This window comes from Geotrypetes seraphini, chromosome 3 (assembly GCF_902459505.1).
Source record: "Geotrypetes seraphini chromosome 3, aGeoSer1.1, whole genome shotgun sequence".
Taxonomy (NCBI): Eukaryota; Metazoa; Chordata; class Amphibia; order Gymnophiona; family Dermophiidae; genus Geotrypetes; species Geotrypetes seraphini.
This window is the reverse complement of record NC_047086.1, coordinates 386,408,908-386,428,715: the sequence shown is the minus strand read 5'-3', so window position 1 is coordinate 386,428,715 and position 19,808 is coordinate 386,408,908. Positions and strand designations below refer to the sequence as shown.

The 19,808-nt window shown below is 41.1% G+C and overlaps 1 protein-coding gene across 2 annotated transcripts in view; it reads left to right on the top strand.

The window, feature by feature from the left end:
• SLC3A1 (solute carrier family 3 member 1) overlaps positions 1-18,670 on the top strand; it is an 83,651-nt gene extending 64,981 nt beyond the window's left edge. For both annotated transcript variants that reach the window (XM_033935867.1, XM_033935866.1), the window contains 2 exons: positions 2,226-2,342; positions 18,071-18,670. In XM_033935867.1, the coding sequence (XP_033791758.1) occupies positions 2,226-2,342; positions 18,071-18,511 (558 nt within the window). In that variant the 3' untranslated portion in view covers positions 18,512-18,670. The remainder of the gene's footprint in view (positions 1-2,225; positions 2,343-18,070) is intronic.
• The last annotated feature ends 1,138 nt before the right edge of the window (positions 18,671-19,808 follow it).

Below are 19,808 nucleotides of genomic sequence, written 5' to 3'. Positions count from 1 at the left end.
GTAGCATCCGGTTGAGGGTTCTGTGGGAAGTAGACTATGCTATTGAGAAGAGCTGGATGAGTGGGGCCACAGAGTTTCCATAAAGTATGCGGTGAATGATGCAAGATATTTTGAATGTTATTCATGGTGGGATGGGTAGCCAGTGCATTTGTTTGATGAAGATAGTGACTGAGTTTCTCAGGTTGAAGATAAGTCTTACAGCAGTGTTTTGGAAGAGTTGCAGTTTATGGATTAGCAGTGTTGATTCCCATGTAGATGGAGTTACAGTAGTCCAGTTGTAGTAGGATCATCAGTTGTATGATTAAGGCAAAGTGGTATTGGTGAAAGTAAGATCTGATTAGTCTTAACTGTCTCAGGGTGTCGAGGGATTTCTATGAGACTAGATATTTGGGGTTCCATGGTTAGAGTGGAGTCCAGTATGCAACCTTGGATTTTGGAGGACTCATCTATGGAAAGGGTTTCGCCTGATCAAAGGGTGATGCTTGTAGGTGCCCTTTGCTGGCCATGGTGCCTAGTGGTATCTAGCCACTAGGCGCAGTGGCACTGTTTATAGAATTGTGCATAGTGGCACCTAACTTGACTTAGGTGCCGATATATTAGGCTAGAGCTTTCTTGGCCTAATTTACCGGTGCTTAACATTGACACCTATTGGCACCTAAGACAATCCACACCCAAACCCCACTTCCTAACCATGCCTACTTTTTGGGTAGGCACCTCAGAGTAGACGCCTATCCAAAAATTATATATGTATTAAAAAAATTTTTTATTGAAATATTTACTGAAACCAACACAGAGATAGATACATGTACATCATAAAACAGTTGTAACATAGCTCTTTGATACAAGGCTCCCATACACATCAACAGCAAGTACATGAAACCCAATAAACCCTCCCCCTACCATCGGAGTTTCTCTGTAGTCCAAGAGTTCATGAGCAAAATCACGCACAAGCTCCCCAAGCTTCAGACCAAGTGGTATACGGTTTCTACTATGCGAGGAAAATTCCTAGCCTACGATGTTTCATAGCAGTCAGCTTAGACATATGAAAGACATAATCAGTTTTTTGCACCACTTGTGCACGAGTTGGGGTCAGTACTTGGCACCATGCTGCTGCCAACACCAACCGAGCTGCTGTAAACAATAGTTGCCATAATTTTATAAAGCTTGGAGAGTACACCTACAGATTTCATATTCAATAATGCTCATCCCATATATTTTACAATAATCACCCCACATTTATCTGACAGTAAAGAAAAAAATTATATCCCAGAATAAACACACCTTGGGACACCATATACGTATGTTCAAAGGACCCTTGTGCACCAGTGTCTCCATCAGAGATCAGAAACACTGGGATTGATCTTATGTAAACTCAATGGAGTATAATACCACTGGTAAAGAAGTTTATAGCCGTTTTCAACCATAGTACTTGCTATTGATACTTTAAGTAAAGAATGCAACAAGGTGTCCTTCATGCCAACACCCCACAACCCCCCTCCAATGTTGCCCGGTAGGAGGGATGCCCAGTCCCTCCTGCCGACACCTCCCCCTGAAAGTCCTGCCGCCGATCATTGGGTGGGTGGGGGAGGTGGTTTCTTGGGTGTCAACAAGAGGGATTGGGCATTCCTCCTACCTGGGAACATTTTGGGGGTTTCCAGGGTGTTGGCAGGAGGGATTGGACATACGTTCTGTCGGGGAACATTCGGAGGGGGGGGGTCGAGGTGACTTCGGGCAAGAGGGACTGGGATAGTTCTACGATTCTCTAACCGGCGCTTATGACAGATGCCGATTAGAGAATCATGCTTTTAGGTGAAGGACTGGTCCCTCCCACGCCAAAAAGGTCTTGTTTTGGGCATTTGGGACTTGGGCAATTTTTTATTTTTTTTTTCGAGAATAGGACTTAATGCAGTCTGGGCAATTAAACTCCGGAACATACAGGAAGGTCATATTGAAAAAAACCCAACACATTTTGGATGGTTTTTTGAGAATGAACATTTCCCTGCTGCCTACTTTGTGCACCTAAGGCCAAAAGGGGACTTAGACTTTTTTTTTTTTAAATTATGCCCCTCCACGGCTATAACTTCAGGGTAGTGGGGAGTAAAATGGACTGTACTTAGAATTATGTTTGCTAATTGAATTGAAGCAAAATAGAAAAAGACTAGAATAATCTTCATATGAGCGAATAATAGCGTCAAGTTTATATAATGGTGATGTTTGATTTATAGAGTGAAAATCCAGAGAAGACACCAATGCAGTGGGATAGTAGCCAGAATGCAGGCTTTAGTCAGGCCAACACAACATGGCTACCCATTAACCAAAACTACCCAACTCTCAATGTAGAGGTAGGTATTGAAGATGCACATCTGCCTCATAATTGAAATGTCACCTCATATGTTTTCCAAGTGATGCAGTTATTCTTTCCCTTCCCAAAAGAATGTGTTAAATCTGGGCAGAGCTTGAATAATGGAGAAGGCTAGAGTCAAACAAAGAAGTGGGATCCGACAATGGTCTTTCAAAAAGAGCAAAGTCCATAAGAACATAAGAATAGCCTTACTGGGTCAGACCAATGGTCCATCAAGCCCAGTAGCCCATTCTCACGGAAGCTAATCCAGGTCACTAATACCTGGCCAAAACCCAAGGGGTAGCAATATTCCATGCTACCGATACAGGGCAAGCAGTGGCTTCCCCCATGTCTTTCTCAATAACAGACTATGGACTTTTCCTCCAGGAACTTGTCCAAACCATTCTTAAAACCAGCTACGCTATCCGCTCTTACCACATCCTCTGGCAACGCATTTCAGAGCTTAACTATTCTCTGAGTGAAAAAATATTTCCTCCTATTGGTTTGAAAAGTATTTCCCTGTAACTTCGAATGTCCCCTAGACTTTGTAATTTTTGATGGAGTGTAAAATTGATCCACTTGTACCCGTTCTGCTCCACTCAGGATTTTGTAGACTTCAATCATATCTCCTCTCAGCCATCTCTTTTTCCAAGCTGAAGAGCCCTAACCGTTTTAGTCTTTCCTCATACGAGAGGAGTTCCAACCCCTTTACCATCTTGGTCGCTGTTCTTTGAACCTTTTCTAGCACCACTATGGGCTCCTTTTAGAAAGCCGCGTTAGCGGTTATAGCGCACGCAGCTTTTTAGCATGCGCTAAACCCATGCTAAGTGGCTAGAACTAATGCCAGCTCAATGCTGGCGTTAGCATCTAGCGTGGCCGGCAATTTAGCGAGTGCTATTATGCGTGCTAAACCGTTAATGCGGCTTCGTAAAAGGAGCCCTATATCTTTCTTGAGATAAGGATACCAGAATTGAGCATAATACTCCAGATGAGGTTGCACCATCCTATATAATAAAAGGCTAACTCGCGCATGCGCAGTTCTATTTGCGTGTTCCGTGCGCTGTAGGTCTGTGGCCGAAGGAGTGCGCATGCGTGAGTCCCCAGCCTTCTTCCCAGCACCTACCTTGGCTGTTAGCAGCGGCGCCTCATCTCCTGTGGGGACCTCATGTGTGCTGTGTCCGTCCGTGGACGCGGCTTGAGGCGTATGTGCCAGTTAGGTGCATCGGGCGACAGGAGCGGCGCTGGCGGCGGATGGCGGGAGGAGGGCTCATGGTCCTGCCGCCACTGCCGCTCCTGTTCACAGCGGCCTTCACGTCGCAGACTCCCCCCCCTTCCCGCAACAACCGCTACTGCTCCTGTTCAAAGCGGCCTGCTGAGGTTCGCGACCGGCTGTAACGAACCTCACAGGCCGCTCTCCACATGGTAGCACGTTCCCTCTGACGCGATCGCGTCAGAGGGAACATGCTACCGAGTTGGAGAGCGGCCTGCGAGGTTCGTTACAGCCGGTCGCGAACCTCAGCAGGCCGCTTTGAACAGGAGGATCAGCCACCACGGGGATCGTGAGAAGAGCCGCCGAAAAAAAACCTTCAGCCGCAGCAGAGAACCTTCAGCACGCAAGAAGGGAAGGGGAGGGGCCAAACGGAGCAGGGCAGCTCACGGTAAGAGAAGGGAATGGGGGTGGGAGAAAATGCTTCTATTGCTTCAGCAGGGACCTGGAGGGGAAGGGAAATATCACTGCTGCTTCTGCAAAGGAAAGTGGTGGTGGGGAAGAGAAGGGAATGGGGGTGGGGGAAATGCTGCTACTACTTCACAGGGATCTGGAGGGGAAGGGAAATATCACTGCTGCTTCTGCAAATAAAAGTGGGGGGGGGAGAGAAGGGAATGGGGGGTGGGAGAAAATACTGCTACTGCTTCAGCAGGGACCTGGAGGGGAAGGGAAATACCGCTGCTGCTTCTGCAAAGGAAAGTGGTGGGGGGGAAGAGAAGGGAATGGGGGGTGGGTGGGGGAAAATGCTGCTACTACTACTTCACAGGGATCTGGAGGGGAAGGGAAATATCACTGCTGCTTCTGCAAAGGAAAGTGGGGGGGAGGGGAGAGAAGGGAATGGGGGGTGGGAGAGACAGAAAGAAAGACAGACAGACAAAGGGTGCCAGGGAGAGAGAGAGAAAAATTGCAGGAGGGAGAGACACAGAAAGAAAGGAAGAAAGAGACAGGAGCAGGGAGAGAGACATAAATAAAGACAGACAGCCATATATTCTAGCACCCGTTAATGTAACGGGCTTAAACACTAGTGGAGCAATATAGGGGCATTCTAACATTCTTAATCTTGTTAACCATCCTTTTTTTTAATAATTCCTAGCATCCTATTTGCTTTTTTGGCCGCCGCCGCCACACATTGGTAATCTAAACATCTAAAGTAATCTAAAAACATTTATTATGTGTCCATCCACAAAAGACATCATTGTGTTTCAGTGTATCATAGGCCTACTTCAGGGATCAAACATGGTCTAAAATTAAAACATAAAATCTTGGAATTGTGAAACATCAAACTCGTAATGTAATGATAAAATAAGTAATATAATAAAAAGCAACAGATATATTTTATTTTATCATTACTTTATGATGTTTCACATTCTGATGTTTTACAATTTCATGTTTTTATGTTTTAATTTTAGTCCATGTTTAATTCCTGAAGCAGGCCTATGATATACCAAAACACAGTGCTATGGGTGGACACATAAATGTTTTTAGATTGCTTTGGTCTTTCTGCCTGGAACAAGCTGCCTGAATCAATACATCGTGCTCAAATCTAAGCTAAAAGGCCACTTTTTTGAAATGGCTTTCAACTCTTAACTCCCACTCACTGCTCCCTCCTAGACCCACTGAATCATTTCCTCTTCCATAATTCCCCCAACCCTAAATGTCCTGTCTAAATTAGATTGTAAGCTCTCCTGAGCAGGGATTGTCTATTGCATGTTAAAATGTACACCTTTCAGCGCTATAGAAATAATCAATAGTAGTAGTAGTTTCTCTTTGAAAGACCATTGTCCGATCCCACTTCTTTGTTTGACTCTTGTCTTCGCCATGGGTTGATCTTCTGTGTTTTGTTTGTATAACGGAAAAGGCTGCCATCTAATCTATGGCACTGATAAGGATCCATAGTTGTAAAGCAAAACTGTGATATGTTTTGCATCTGAATCTGGGTAGTGGTTTATAATTAAAGCATCCAGAACCTCATCTGGACATTCTGTTTGGCCTCTTGGGCCAAGCCTTCAGTTTTTCCAAATTTAGGACAGAGGTGGCCTCCTCATTTAAATTTCTCCAGAATTCTACTGTTCAACGGCTCCCCCTTCTGCTTCTATTCCTTTCTCTCCTCTCTTCTACCTTCCAAAGTATTTAGATCAATGCTGTCTTGTTAAAATGTTTATTTTATTTTTATTTTTCCTCTAACTCTACTTTTCACTTCTCTATTACCCTCCAGGTACTTTAGTTAGATTGTGAGCCTTCGGGACAGTAAGGGAATTTTTCAAGTACCTTTCTTATTTCTAATCTTAATGTATATTTTCTGTAAACCGCTTAGAACCTAACGGATGTAGCGGTATATAAGAAATAAATTACATTACATTAAAGTTTACCTATTCCTAACTTTTGATACTGTTGCTCTCTTCTAGCAGTATGGAACAGACTGTCTTGAGACTGCATCTTTAGCAGAATTACCATTTATTCCTCCCATTGCCCCTACTTTAGCTCCCATCCTGACTGCTTCACTGCCAGCCAGTTTTAATTTGTTTCTTAGGGTAGAAATCAAAAATTAGATCTTCATGCACAACTCCATTTCTAGCGCAATAGGTATGTCATTCTGGATGTTCGGTATTTTCCCCATGCTCACAAGCCAAGCAGACAGAATCCACTCCAAGTTTTAGTTTTTTGTTTGCACATGAATCGGAAGGAGTCTTTCTGTTCTGCTCTGTTTAATTTTTTTTTATTATTTTCTGTGTTTTTCACGGTTTTTGGTGCAACACAGCTCCACAGTAAGGAGGAAAGTTTTGCTTGTGCAGAGAAAAGGCAGATTTGGGGGGTCTGCAGCTTGGCAGGCTAGTCCCTCTGTGGTATCTGATAGCCAGCCTGCAGAAACATTTGTGGACCTTGGTGTTCGGATCTCTTGAGGCTTTGCTTGCCTACTGAATCTCAGGGGCTTGAGCACAGGTTGTTAAGCTCCCATAGGGGGCTCAGCAGGACTCTTCAGGGTGCCGGCTGTGTTTTTGCCTCCCCCTGATGCATCCAAGGTCCTGTGGGAGTTCAGGATCAGTTTGACTTTGGTCTAACTGGCAACCCATAGATCTCAGCGTTTGGAAAGCTGACTGAGGCAGTGATTCTTCGCCCATATCCAGCTACTTAGGGCTGAGGCAGGCTGCAACACTTTCACAGTACATGTTGAGTAAGGCTGTTACAGCCTATTAGAAAAATCAGGGGGTTCTAAAAAAACTTAGTTTTAATAGTTTCTGCTACTTCCTGTAAGGTCCCCTATCTCTAAAATCCTTTTTTCATTTTTCGTTAAGGCAATTTTGAGCCGTTTTTTGGCACTGAAATGCTGCCACTGTGACCATCTTAGATTTCCCAATTTTTTTTCAAAGTTTTTCAGAACCTTCAAAACACCTCATTTTGCCTCTAAATTGTCAAGGATGGAGTCTTCAGGCACTTTAACCCCTAATTCATGCCAGATTTGTGTTGGGTATGTGCCCAAAGAGTGTCCTTGCACCATGTGCCACACAGCACATGAAGGAGGGGCGGGAGCTTTGGGCTTAGCCCCCTCTCTGGTTTCTAGGGCTGAAAGAATATTGAAAGGTATGTCTACTGGGAGAAAATCATTTTCAGAACTTCATAACAGCAGCTTCCTTAGCTGTTGAGCCCAAGAGACATATGGTGGAGTTACCTGAAGGGGACTCAGCAATGCCTAGCAAAGCCTTTTCTCCTGAATTAGTTAATTTGATGTGGAGAGCTTATTTGGACAGCCAGGATCCGGTCATCCTAGACCTGCCCCCAGGCCCGCCTATCTCCGCCCCAGGCCCGTCCTAGCTCTGCCCCCCCCCCCCCTCTGCCTGCTGTGGTCGGGCAGGAGGCAATCCGCACATGCCCAACGTGATTGAGAGGAGGCTTTTTGAAAAGCCATCCGGACCCCCGGACATCTGGTAACCCGTACCATTGATGACTTACGTGTGATCAACATGGCAACAATATGCAATGATAATTTTTTGCAGTCCTGTTCTACTTGAAACTTCTAGAAACCAGGAAAGTTCAGCCTCTGATGGCATTGAACAAATTCACAATTATGACAGCCATCACTGATTTTATCAACATACTTGTTTTTCCTGTTTTGGCTTGCATTCTCACTTCATTTTTGGATTGGTAACACATGCATATACCAATTTACCCATAGGGGTCAATATCAGTGGGCCAATTCAGGTAGGAACTGCTCTCGCCCCTTAATCTGGGCATGGACCAGATTAGCAGACCTTTCCACCGACATTATGCAGTTACTCTTTGTGGCTCTGTACAGCGTTGCATGCGTCTGGTAGCGCTATAGAAATAATTAATAGTAGCAATAATATATAATGCTACAGAATATCTGCTCAAGCCTCCTTGTTACTATCCAGGTGGTCCAGGGGTGGCACTTGGGCACAGCCAGGAATTACCTAGTCAGCAGTGATATTCAGTCTGTTTACTTTAAAATCTTTTTTATTAAAAAAGCATAAACAATTCCAACAAAACTTACAAAGAAAAAAATATATACAGTGGTACCTTGGATTACGAGCATAATCCGTTTCAGGAGCATGCTCGTAATCCAAAATGCTCGTTTATCAAAGCGAGTTTCCCCATAGGAAATAATGGAAACTTGCTTTGATAGGTTCCCACCCTCCACCCCCCCCCCCCTGAGGCCAGCAGCGCTGCTCCCCCCCCCGAGAACCGGCATTGCTCCCCCCGAAGGCCCCCCCGCGATCTGGCACCCTCCTCCCTGCGATCCGGCACCCCCCCACCGCCATCGGGCACCCCCCGCCGTGAACTGAGGTCCCCCAACCCACCCGAACCCTCTTCTTACTTCAGTGTAGCCTTGGCACCGGTACCAGCATGTCCTGCTGGTGCCTGAAGATCTGCTTCCTGTGATGGGCCTTGAGCATGTGCATATGCTCAAGGCCTGAGAGTTCATGTTCTCTCGAGAGAACGTGAATTCTCAGGCCTTGAGCATGTGCACATGCTCAAGGCCCAGCACAGGAGGCAGATCTTCGGGCACCGGCAGGACATGCTGGTGCCGGTGCTGGTGCGGAGGCTACACTGAAGTAAGAAGAGGGTTTGGGTGGGTTGGGGGACCTCAGGTTGCGGCGGGGGGGGGGGCCGGATCGTGGGGGGGAGGTTGCCGGTTAACGGGGGGTGGGGGGGTGCTCACAAATCGAGGTGCGCTCGGTTTCCGAGGCGCCGATTTTGCGAATGTTTTGCTCGTCTTACAAAACACTCGCAAACTGGTGCACTCGTAAACCAAGGTACCACTGTATTGGATTCCAGTAACAGTGACCCTCAATAACTGCCCCCCCAAACAGCACTACAGGCCAATCATACAGGAAAAAATAAACAAACTATAAAAACAGAACATATACTGTACAGTTCAGTGTACCTTATCAACCCCAAAGAAGTCCCCCACCCCCTCCCCTTACCAACTGCTTGGACTAAGCAAAACTTCCCAAAGAGAGGAAGCAAAAGAACTAGGAAAGTTTGACTCTTATACTCCCCTAATGGCTATGTCCAAACCCTAATATGGCAGATAGAAAGAACTCCCTCAAGGAAGAAAGAGAGAAAAAGAAGAAAAGAAAAACATACACACACAACCACAGTCATACACAGCAAGCATTCATCCCATGAGGATCCCGCTCTATTACTAACTTAAAAAGAGTTAAGTCCTAAGCTCCTGGCCCTGGGTGCTAAAGATTGAATCTAGGAATCCCAAATTTGCAAAAATAGTTGTTTTTGTTTGTAATTAAGACGGGCATGTGTTTATTCTAGACCAGGGGTGGGCAACTCCAGTTCTCGAGGGCCGGAATCCAGTCGGGTTTTCAGTATTTCCCCAATGAATATGCATAAGATCTATTTGCATGCACTGCTTTCAATGCATATTCATTGGAGAAATCCTGAAAACCCAACTGGATTCCAGCTCTCGAGGACTTGAGTTGCCCACCCCTGTTCTAGACCCATCAAGTCATGGAGGTGATTCTGCCAGGCCCAAAAGGATTTTTTTTTTTTTAACTAGAACTGCAGTCTGTTTAACTAGGTCAGTGGTTCCCAACCCTGTCCTGGAGGAACACCAGGCCAATTGGGTTTTCAGGTTAGCCCTAATGAATATGCATGAAGCAAATTTGCATGCCTATCACTTCCATCATATGCAAATCTCTCTCATGCATATTCATTAGGGCTAGCCTGAAAACCCGATTGGCCTGGTGTTCCTCCAGGACAGGGTTGGGAATCACTGAACTAGGTAACTGCCCAGATATACAGTAGTTCAGGGATCTCAAAGTCCCTCCTTGAGGGCCGCAATCCAATCGGGTTTTCAGGATTTCCCCAATGAATATGCATTTTTTTTTTTTTCCATTATTTTTTATTTTCAAATTTTTCATAAAGTGTACAAAATATTAAAATACAATTGATAAATACATAGTATCACTTTTATATCTAATACATTATATATCTAAATTTAATTTTCCCCCTCACCCTCCCCCCACCCTTTTATTACTTTAATATAATATTTTTAATTTTCAAATTTTACAGAAAGTATACAACATGTTAGAATATAATTGATGAATATTCAATAACATTTTTATATCTAATACATTATGTTCTAAATAAATTTTATCCCCTCTCCCTCCCCCCACCCTTCTATTACTTTTCAATCATACATTACATATTGTATAATATATTATAACATATTATTTAGAAATTATTTTCCTTACCCCCCCTCTATGTGCGTCATAAAAAAGATCCTTAAAAGAAGAAAAGAAGAAGAAAAATCCTACTATTTATTCATTACAATATTTTGTCAATGGCCCCCATATTTTTATAAATTTAGTATATGTCCCCCTTTGTATTGCTATTGTTCTTTCCATTTTAAATATATGACATATTGTATTCCACCAAAATGTATAATTTAGGTTGTTATAATTCTTCCAGTTGTTAGTTATATGCTGAATGGCAACCCCTGTCATAATTAATAAGAGCTTGTTATTTTCTGGTGAAATTTGACTTTTTTTTCTCATCATCATTCCAAATAATATTGTATCATATGATATTGCAATATGATTTTCCATCAATTTATTAATTTGTGGCCAAATTGAATTCCAAAAAATTTTAATATAGGGACAATGATACAATAAATGATCTAATGTCCCTGGTTCTAGATTACAGTGCCAGCATTTATTGGACTTAGAACTGTCTAATTTTTGCAAACGTGTAGGGGTCCAAAAAGCTCTATGTAATAAAAAGAACCAAGTTTGTCTCATAGATGCTGACACTGTACATCCCATTCTCCAAGACCAAATTAGTGGCCATTGAGATACATTAATCTGATGTCCAATCTCAATGCTCCAAATGTCTCTTAGACCATTTTTTGGTTTTTTATTCAAATATCCAGATATTAATTTATACCACAATGCGGCTTGATGTCCTAGGAAGTCTGCTTGAAAACATAAGAACTTTAAACTATATTGATTATTTAATGTTTTCCACTCAGGGAACCCAACCTGAATGGCCTGCTTCAACTGCAACCATTTAAAACTTTGTGTTTTATTAAGACCAAATCTATGTTGCAATTGTGAAAAATCCAGCAGTTTACCTTCTGAAATAACATCGTCTAGAGATCTAATGCCTGCAATAATCCAGTTCTTCCAAAGGATTTGAGCTCCGCCAATTTTGATCTTGAAGTTTATCCATATAGATTGATTAGTTGATTTGTTTATTGGGATAGGTGTTAATTTATCAATAAATCTCAACGTTTTCCAAGTATCCATTAATATTTTATTTTCTCTGTATCTTCTAGGTATGTTAATACTTGGTAGATGAACTAAATTTAGGGGAAACATAAGGCGCCATTCTAAATATAACCAATCCGGTACATTATCCATAAGTTCTGGGAGGATCCAATACATACCCTGACGTAGAATATAGGCTTGATGGTACCTATAGAAATTTGGAAAATTTACCCCTCCCTCCTTAATTGATTTTTGCAAAGTTACTAAAGCTATTCTAGGTGTTTTACCAAGCCAAAGAAATTTTGTTAAAATGCTATTGAGCTTTTTATAAAAGGACCCCTGAAAATAAATAGGTATCATACTCATTTGGTAGCAAACTACAGGTAATATCATCATTTTAATAGTTTGAACTCTTCCCCACCAAGAAATATGTAATGGGTTCCATTGTTCACATAACTCCGTAACTTTTTTTAATAGATATTTTTCGTTCTCTTTTACAGTATCTTCAATTGTATTTTTAACTTGAATGCCAAGATATTTAAATCCTTCTTCTTTCCATATGAATGGAAAAGTGTCAAGTAATCCTTTTACACAATGAACATTCAAGGGTATAATTTCAGATTTATTCCAATTAATTTTATAACCTGAAAATTTACCAAACTTATCAATTAATTCCAATAAAGAAGATAAGGTTGACTCTGGATTTCTCAAATAAAGCAAAATATCGTCAGCATAAGCCGAAATTTTATATTCCATATCTGAATATGGAATACCTTGTATTTCCCTCTTTTGCTGTATTGCTAACAATAAGGGTTCTAATACAACATCAAATAACAAAGGAGATAAAGGACAACCTTGTCTAACTCCCCTCTGCAATTGAAAACCATCAGATATCTTATTATTAATATTTAGTCTTGCAATCGGGAAGCTATACAATGTTTTTACCATTTGTATAAATCCAGAACCTATACCAAACCATTCTAAAGCCTGATACATAAAATTCCATTCTACTCTATCAAATGCTTTTTCAGCATCTAATGAAACTGTAAAAGCCGGTTCATCCATTTTTTTTGATAAGTTTAACATGTGAAACAATAGTCTAGAGTTATTAGAGGAATGTCTTTTAGCAACGAAACCCGTTTGATGCATATCTATAATATGTGGGAGAGCTTTGGCTAATCTCAAAGCCAAAATTTTTGCCAAAAGTTTATTATCAACATTTATCAAAGATATAGGCCTGTAGTTTGAAACCAAAGTAGGATCTTTATTTGGCTTAGGCAAAACAATTATTATTGATTCAGCCATAGTACCTTTAATATTACCTTTTATAAGTTGTGTCTGATATAAATTTAGTAAATGTGGGGAAAGGATATTTTGAAATGTTTTATAAAATTCTACTGTATAACCATCACCACCTGGAGCGGATCCAACTCTAAGAGATCTCAATGCTGTTTCTAATTCTTTTAATGATATAGGTTTATCTAAACTCCGTTTTATATGATCAGGAACCTTAGGTCCATTAATTAAATCTAAAAAATTTTTTCCATCTTTTTGTCTCTCAAAATAAGGCTCGGAAGAATACAGGTCCTTATAAAATTTTAAAAATTGTTTTAATATTATATTTGTTTGATTTGTTATTATACCATTTTCGTCTTTTATTCCATTAATATTAGTTCTTCTTTTTTTTGCTTTAAGATAATTTGCCAATAATCTTCCCGCCTTATTAGAATTTCCATAATACACTGTTTGCTTGGAAAACAAATCTCTTCTTATCATTTTTGAAGTTAATTCATTATATTTAACTTTTGCTTTCAAAAGAGCTTGCAAAATTTCATTTTCCCATTTACTTACCAATTTAGCTTCTAATAATTTTATTTCTTTTTCTAATTCTATATATTGTATTTTAATCTGTTTCCTAATAAAAGCTGAATATGATATAATATTACCCCTCATAGTTGCTTTAAATGTATCCCATACATTTTCTATAGATGTATCTTCCACTATTTATTTGAAAGAAATCGTTAATTTGTGTTTTAAAATTTTCCAAAAATTTGTCATCCACAAGCAATGCATTATCAAATCTCCAAAGAGGTCTACCATTCTCTAATTGATCTAATTGTAATTCTATCCATACTCCTGCATGATCCGAAATAATAATAGGATCTATGGAAGCTTTAATCACCTGTTGCACTTTATTTGTTGAAACAAAAATATAATCTATTCTTGAAAATGATTTATGAACCTGTGAACAAAATGAAAATTCCTGATCATTAAAATGAAGAATACGCCATATATCTTTCAAATCACATGACTGAACCAAATTATCTAAACCTAAAGATTTAATACTTTTACCTGGTTTTTTATCCAATAATGGATCCATTACAGCATTAAAATCTCCAGCCACCACTAAATTAGAAGCAGCCAGTGGTAATAACATATTCTGTAATTTTTTAAAAAATTCTGATTGATTCGAATTAGGGGCATATATATTAAACAACGTCAGGGCATCATTTCCCATACCTATATCAATATGTATCCATCTTCCATGTGGATCTGAATTTTTTACCTTAATCTTGGCCATACATTTTTTATTTATAAGAATTGCTACCCCTGCTTTTTTACCCTCTGCTGGAGCAAAAAAACATTCTTTTACCCACCCACCCGATAGTTTCTGTGATTCCTTTATACTAAGATGGGTCTCCTGCAGACAGTAAATATCCGCATTTTGCTTTTTTAAAAATGTCAATACTTTTTTCCTTTTGATTACGTGATTCAGGCCATTGACATTAATAGAATATATCTTAAAAGACATTATACATTTTAATACTTCTCATTATAATCTTCTTCTCCTCTTCTTTCATATTTAGAATCCAAAATATGTTTTTCACGACACACATTTTTACCCCTAAAGCATCTAATCCCTTGTTTATTTTTCCCTTAATCATTCTAGTAGATACTCTCATTTTCCCTCCCTTTCCCACCCAATATAATGGCTGCTTAAGGCTACACATTGGAACTGTAACCCGAACATTCTCCTCCCCCCTAGGCAATTAATATTCAATCAAATTCCCCTTCTATCTATCTATATTAATCTTTAATTTCTTTAGTCATTTTTCCATATCTTTTCATTAATGTATCTTTATCCATTTAACAGTTTTTAATTTATATTTCCTTAGTATTATTTTTACATCATAAAATTTTATCTTAAACATATATTTAGTATTTTATCAATGTTTTTCTTATATCTTGCTCTTTCTTTCTTATAAATTTTTATTGTCTTTTCTTTGTTTCATTTTTCTTTTCTTCAGATATTTCAATATTTCATACTTTTATAATTTTTCATAAAGTCATCAAAACCCATCTTAATGTTTTATGTTAAAATATCATAGGTTCTGGTTTAGCAAGAAAAGCTTTTAATTTTTCTGGATCCTCGAAATACAGGGATTTATCTCCAGATGATACTCTCATTTTTGCCGGATAATATAGACCGTATTTAAAACCTTTTTCTTTTAGCTGAGGTCTCATGTCTAATAGTCTCTTTCTTTTATTTGCTGTGTTTTTAGCAAAGTCCGGCAAAAACCATATTCTGGATCCTTTATAATTTAGATTTTTGTCTTTCTTTGCAGCATTTAATATTTCTAATGCTTGTTGGTATCTAAGCATTTTGAAAATTAGCGGTCTTGGCCTGCCTTTGTTTTCTACATTTTTAACTGGGATTCTATGCGCCCTTTCTATTTCAAGTGGTTGTTTCAAGTCCAGTTGTAATATTTTTGGAATTAAATTTTCAAGAAAAAGGATAGCATTTTTTCCTTCTAAATTTTCTTGTATTCCAAAAAGTTTAATGTTTTTCCTTCTTCCTCTATTCTCATAGTCTTCCAGTTGATCTTTCAATTTATTCAATTCCAGGCTGTCATTTTTGCATCTATTTGATTCACTTTCCAAAACCTCCATTTTTGATTCTAATTCAGTTGTTCTTTTGTTATTAACTTCCATTTGTCTGTGGATGTTTAATATTTCTTCCTTCATTTCAGACATATTGGTTACATTGAATACATTGGTTACATTGAACCGGTCAATGGTGAAAGAAAAGAGAGGAGAGGACTGGTTTAGTGGGGAGACTGGTGCCGATCAATTCTGGAGTTGTGGCGGTTAGAAGTAGCCCTCTCCTGACGGTGCTAAGACGGAGCCCTGTGAATTAAAAAACTCTTTCGTCGGTTTTCATCTTCTATTGTAAAGAGTGACGCTGAAAGTGGAAAAAGTTGTGGAGAAAGACTATTGAACATTGAAATGGATGGTGAGAGACTTCGGTTGAGGGCTAATGATGAAAAATGACAGTTTGAAACGGCTATCGAGTGTCAACGGACATATGTAGCCCTCCCCCTCCGGTGTTAAAACAAAACCTTGAGGCTTAAGGAAAGGGAAAGAAAAAAAAAGAGCCGGTTATACTGAAACATATTAAAAACAACTGTAAAGAAAAAAAGCTGAAACGAAGCGGTATTAAGATTTGAAATTAAATGACCTGAAGGAGGAGAGCCAATACAAAAGGTCTGTTTCTCTTTTACCGGTTTTTTGACACATTTTCTTACGCTGGAGTAATGAGTCATAAATAATCAAAAAACTCACAGCGTGATTATAACCAGCCTGAAACTAAGCCTTGCTAAAACTAAAGTAAGGTACTGAGGAAGGAAGAGCGCTTGTTTATCTCAGTACTGAAGAGATACGGTGATGAGGGCTGAGATTCACTGACGAGCTGAATGAATAAAATTTGTCTTAGTTCTTCCATAACTTCTGCTTTACTCAATATGTCAGGTTCTTCAACAGGAAGTGGGATCTTGCTTGGTGTTATTTGATCTTGTTTCTGTCTTTTTGCAGACGTACCAGCCTCATTTTTGTTTTGTCTGGTACTTGCCATATTTTTGAGTCTATTTTTATATTTTTATAGATTTTATCTTCTCCAAATTCTTTATGTTCAGTAATTTTTCTGTTCACCACAGTATACAATATCCCACCTTCAATGCTATATTGTTGAGGGAATAGCAAACTTTTTTTTTTTTTTTTTTTTTTGGATCCCTTCCTTCAGGGTTCCTGTCTAATTTCGTTGGAGGGTAGTTTCTATTAGTTGAATTTTCAGTAGTTTTTCCCTTCTTTCTCCTTCTCTTCCAATGTCACACAGTACAAAGTCAGGTTTTTTTACCCTTAATGTTTCTCTCCAAAACCATCAGGGGAGGGCTATTTCAAATTGCCTCAATTTCAGCCCTTCATCAAAACCAGTTCAAATTGAGGAAGTCTATATATTTTTTTTTTTTATCGGTTAATTCAATGTCACCGTGGTCTTCAAGCCTCTTTTTAATTTTTATTCATTCAGCTCGTCAGTGAATCTCAGCCCTCATCACCGTATCTCTTCAGTACTGAGATAAACAAGCGCTCTTCCTTTCTCAGTACCTTACTTTAGTTTTAGCAAGGCTTAGTTTCAGGCTGGTTATAATCACGCTGTGAGTTTTTTGATTATTTATGACTCATTACTCCAGCGTAAGAAAATGTGTCAAAAAACCGGTAAAAGAGAAACAGACCTTTTGTATTGGCTCTCCTCCTTCAGGTCATTTAATTTCAAATCTTAATACCGCTTCGTTTCAGCTTTTTTTCTTTACAGTTGTTTTTAATATGTTTCAGTATAACCGGCTCTTTTTTTTTCTTTCCCTTTCCTTAAGCCTCAAGGTTTTGTTTTAACACCGGAGGGGGAGGGCTACATATGTCCGCTGACACTCGATAGCCGTTTCAAACTGTCATTTTTCATCATTAGCCCTCAACCGAAGTCTCTCACCATCCATTTCAATGTTCAATAGTCTTTCTCCACAACTTTTTCCACTTTCAGCGTCACTCTTTACAATAGAAGATGAAAACCGACGAAAGAGTTTTTTAATTCACAGGGCTCCGTCTTAGCACCGTCAGGAGAGGGCTACTTCTAACCGCCACAACTCCAGAATTGATCGGCACCAGTCTCCCCACTAAACCAGTCCTCTCCTCTCTTTTCTTTCACCATTGACCGGTTCAACCGCCAAGCAGCCCACACTAGCACAGATACAAGCCGGCAACAAGAAAAAAAAAAAAATCGCGGTCTTACTTGTTATCAGATCTTACTCAGTGCCGGTAGGAGAAAATATTATCAAATTTTCTCTGTTGTTAAATATCTATATGTTTTATCGATCAGTATTAAAATTTCTTTCAAATTTCAATTTGAAGGGGAGAATTATTAATCTTTGTTGCCTAGCTTGGAGGAGCGTCGTGATCACACGTCCATTTGTGCGCGATAAGCCACGCCCCTCCAATGAATATGCATTGAAAGCAGTGCATGCACATAGATCTCATGCATATTCATTGGAGAAATCCTGAAAACCCGACTGGATTGCGGCCCTCAAGGAGGGACTTTGAGACCCCTGTTAGAACAGAAGAAAGGCTGTCCTATGATTATCTGGTTACCTAGCCAGGTACCATTCTGAATAACACCAGTACCTGGGTAAGTAGCACCAGCCAACCTATACCCAGATATTCAGCATTGCTTTTGAATATCTGCATGTAAAAAACTTATTGCATCTGTCATTTAAAAAAAAAAACCGCCGACCACTGCAGGCTCAATATTACTGCCATAGATTTCACTACCTGAAGAGGTGAACCAAGTTATAATTGCTGACAATTGAATAAACTGTTATAAATTTCTTACAGGTTCAAAAGGATCAACCCAACTCAACTCTGCGGTTGTACCGGGAATTAAACTTGCTTCGCCGGGGGGAGTTGCCGATGCACAGAGGGTGGATGTGCTACATATGGAACGATACCAATATTTTTGCTTATGTAAGGGAGCTCGATGGCTTCGATAAAGGATTTTTGGTGGTGCTCAATTTTGGAAATGCAGCAACTCTAGACATAAAAGCGGCAATTCCTGACTTTCCACCATCTGCACACATACGACTAAGTACCCAATCTATCAACAATGGCAAAAACGTAAATACTCAAACAATTGTCACTGAGAAAGGAGAAGGGCTGATCCTTGAATACAAAAAAAATAACCCAATTCATAGTAATGAAAAGTTCAAGGAGAAGTGCTTTATTTCCGAAAAAGCCTGTTATTCTAGTGCCATAAATCTTCTGTACAGTTCTTGCTAGACGTGAAGGCCCATTCGAGACTGGAATTGGGATGTTCAGATTAGGGTGTACTCGGCTCTGGCAGAATTTTACAAAGGCTCTGTCAAACACAGAGGCCCTGATTCTCTAAAAGTGCGTCCCGATTTTAGGCAGCTGTAGGCGTCCTACAGCTGTCTAATCAGCCAATCGGGATGCACGTTTTAAAAAAAAAAATGCTCCCCAGGCAGGCCGCCTATATTGAAGGCGAGGCCCGCAAGACACCTAGGCCCTGATTCTGTATAGGACGCCCGGGAGAGGCGTCCTATTCAGAATCGGCCTAAACTAAACCCCGATTCTGTAACCGGCGTCCATGTTACAGACGCGGGTTAGAGAATCGGGTTAGATTAGACACGGCTCGCTACACTTATCGCGGCAAGGGATCTCTCTGCCGCTATAAGTATAGCGGGCCGTGGCCCCCTGACCGATCACTGGCAGGAGGGTGCCCAAACCCTCCTGCCCGAAGACGCACCCCCCTCCCCGACACTACCGACCGCCCCCCCGACACTACCGATCGCCCCCCCCGACAATATCGGTCGCTGGCAGGAGGGTGCCCAATCCCTCCTGCCCGAAGACGCACACCCCCCGGCGCTAACAACCCCCACTCCACCAAACCTGTTCTTACAGATGGGTCTTGCACGTCGAGCAAGCAGGCACGCCTCATCGAAATGAGGCGGGCCCATCCCGCTGAAGCCTAAGGCCTGATTGGCCCAGGCTCCAGAAGCCTGGACCAATCAGGCCTTAGGTATAGCGGGTCCGCCCATCCCTACTAAGTCTAAGGTCTGATTAGCCAATCAGGCCTTAGATTAAGTGGGGATGGGCGGACCCGCTATGCCTAAGGCCTGATTGGTCCAGGCTTCTAGAGCCTGGGCCAATCAGGCCTTAGGCTTCGGCGGGATGGGCCGGGCCCGCCTCATTTCGACGAGGCGTGCCTGCTTGCTCGACGTACAAGACCCATCTGTAAGAACAGGTTTGGTGGAGTGGGGGTTGTTAGCGCCGGGGGGGGTGCGTCTTCGGGCAGGAGGGATTGGGCACCCTCCTGCCAGCGACCGATATTGTCGGGGGGGATCGGTAATGTCGGGGGGGGGGCGGTCGGTAGTGTCGGGGGGGGGGGGCGGTCGGTAGTGTCGGGGAGGGGGGTGCGTCTTCGGGCAGGAGGGTTTGGGCACCCTCCTGCCAGTGATCGGTCAGGGGGCCACGGCCCGCTATACTTATAGCGGCAGAGAGATCCCTTGCCGCGATATGTATAGCGGCCGCGTCTACTTACAATGTCGACCAGCAT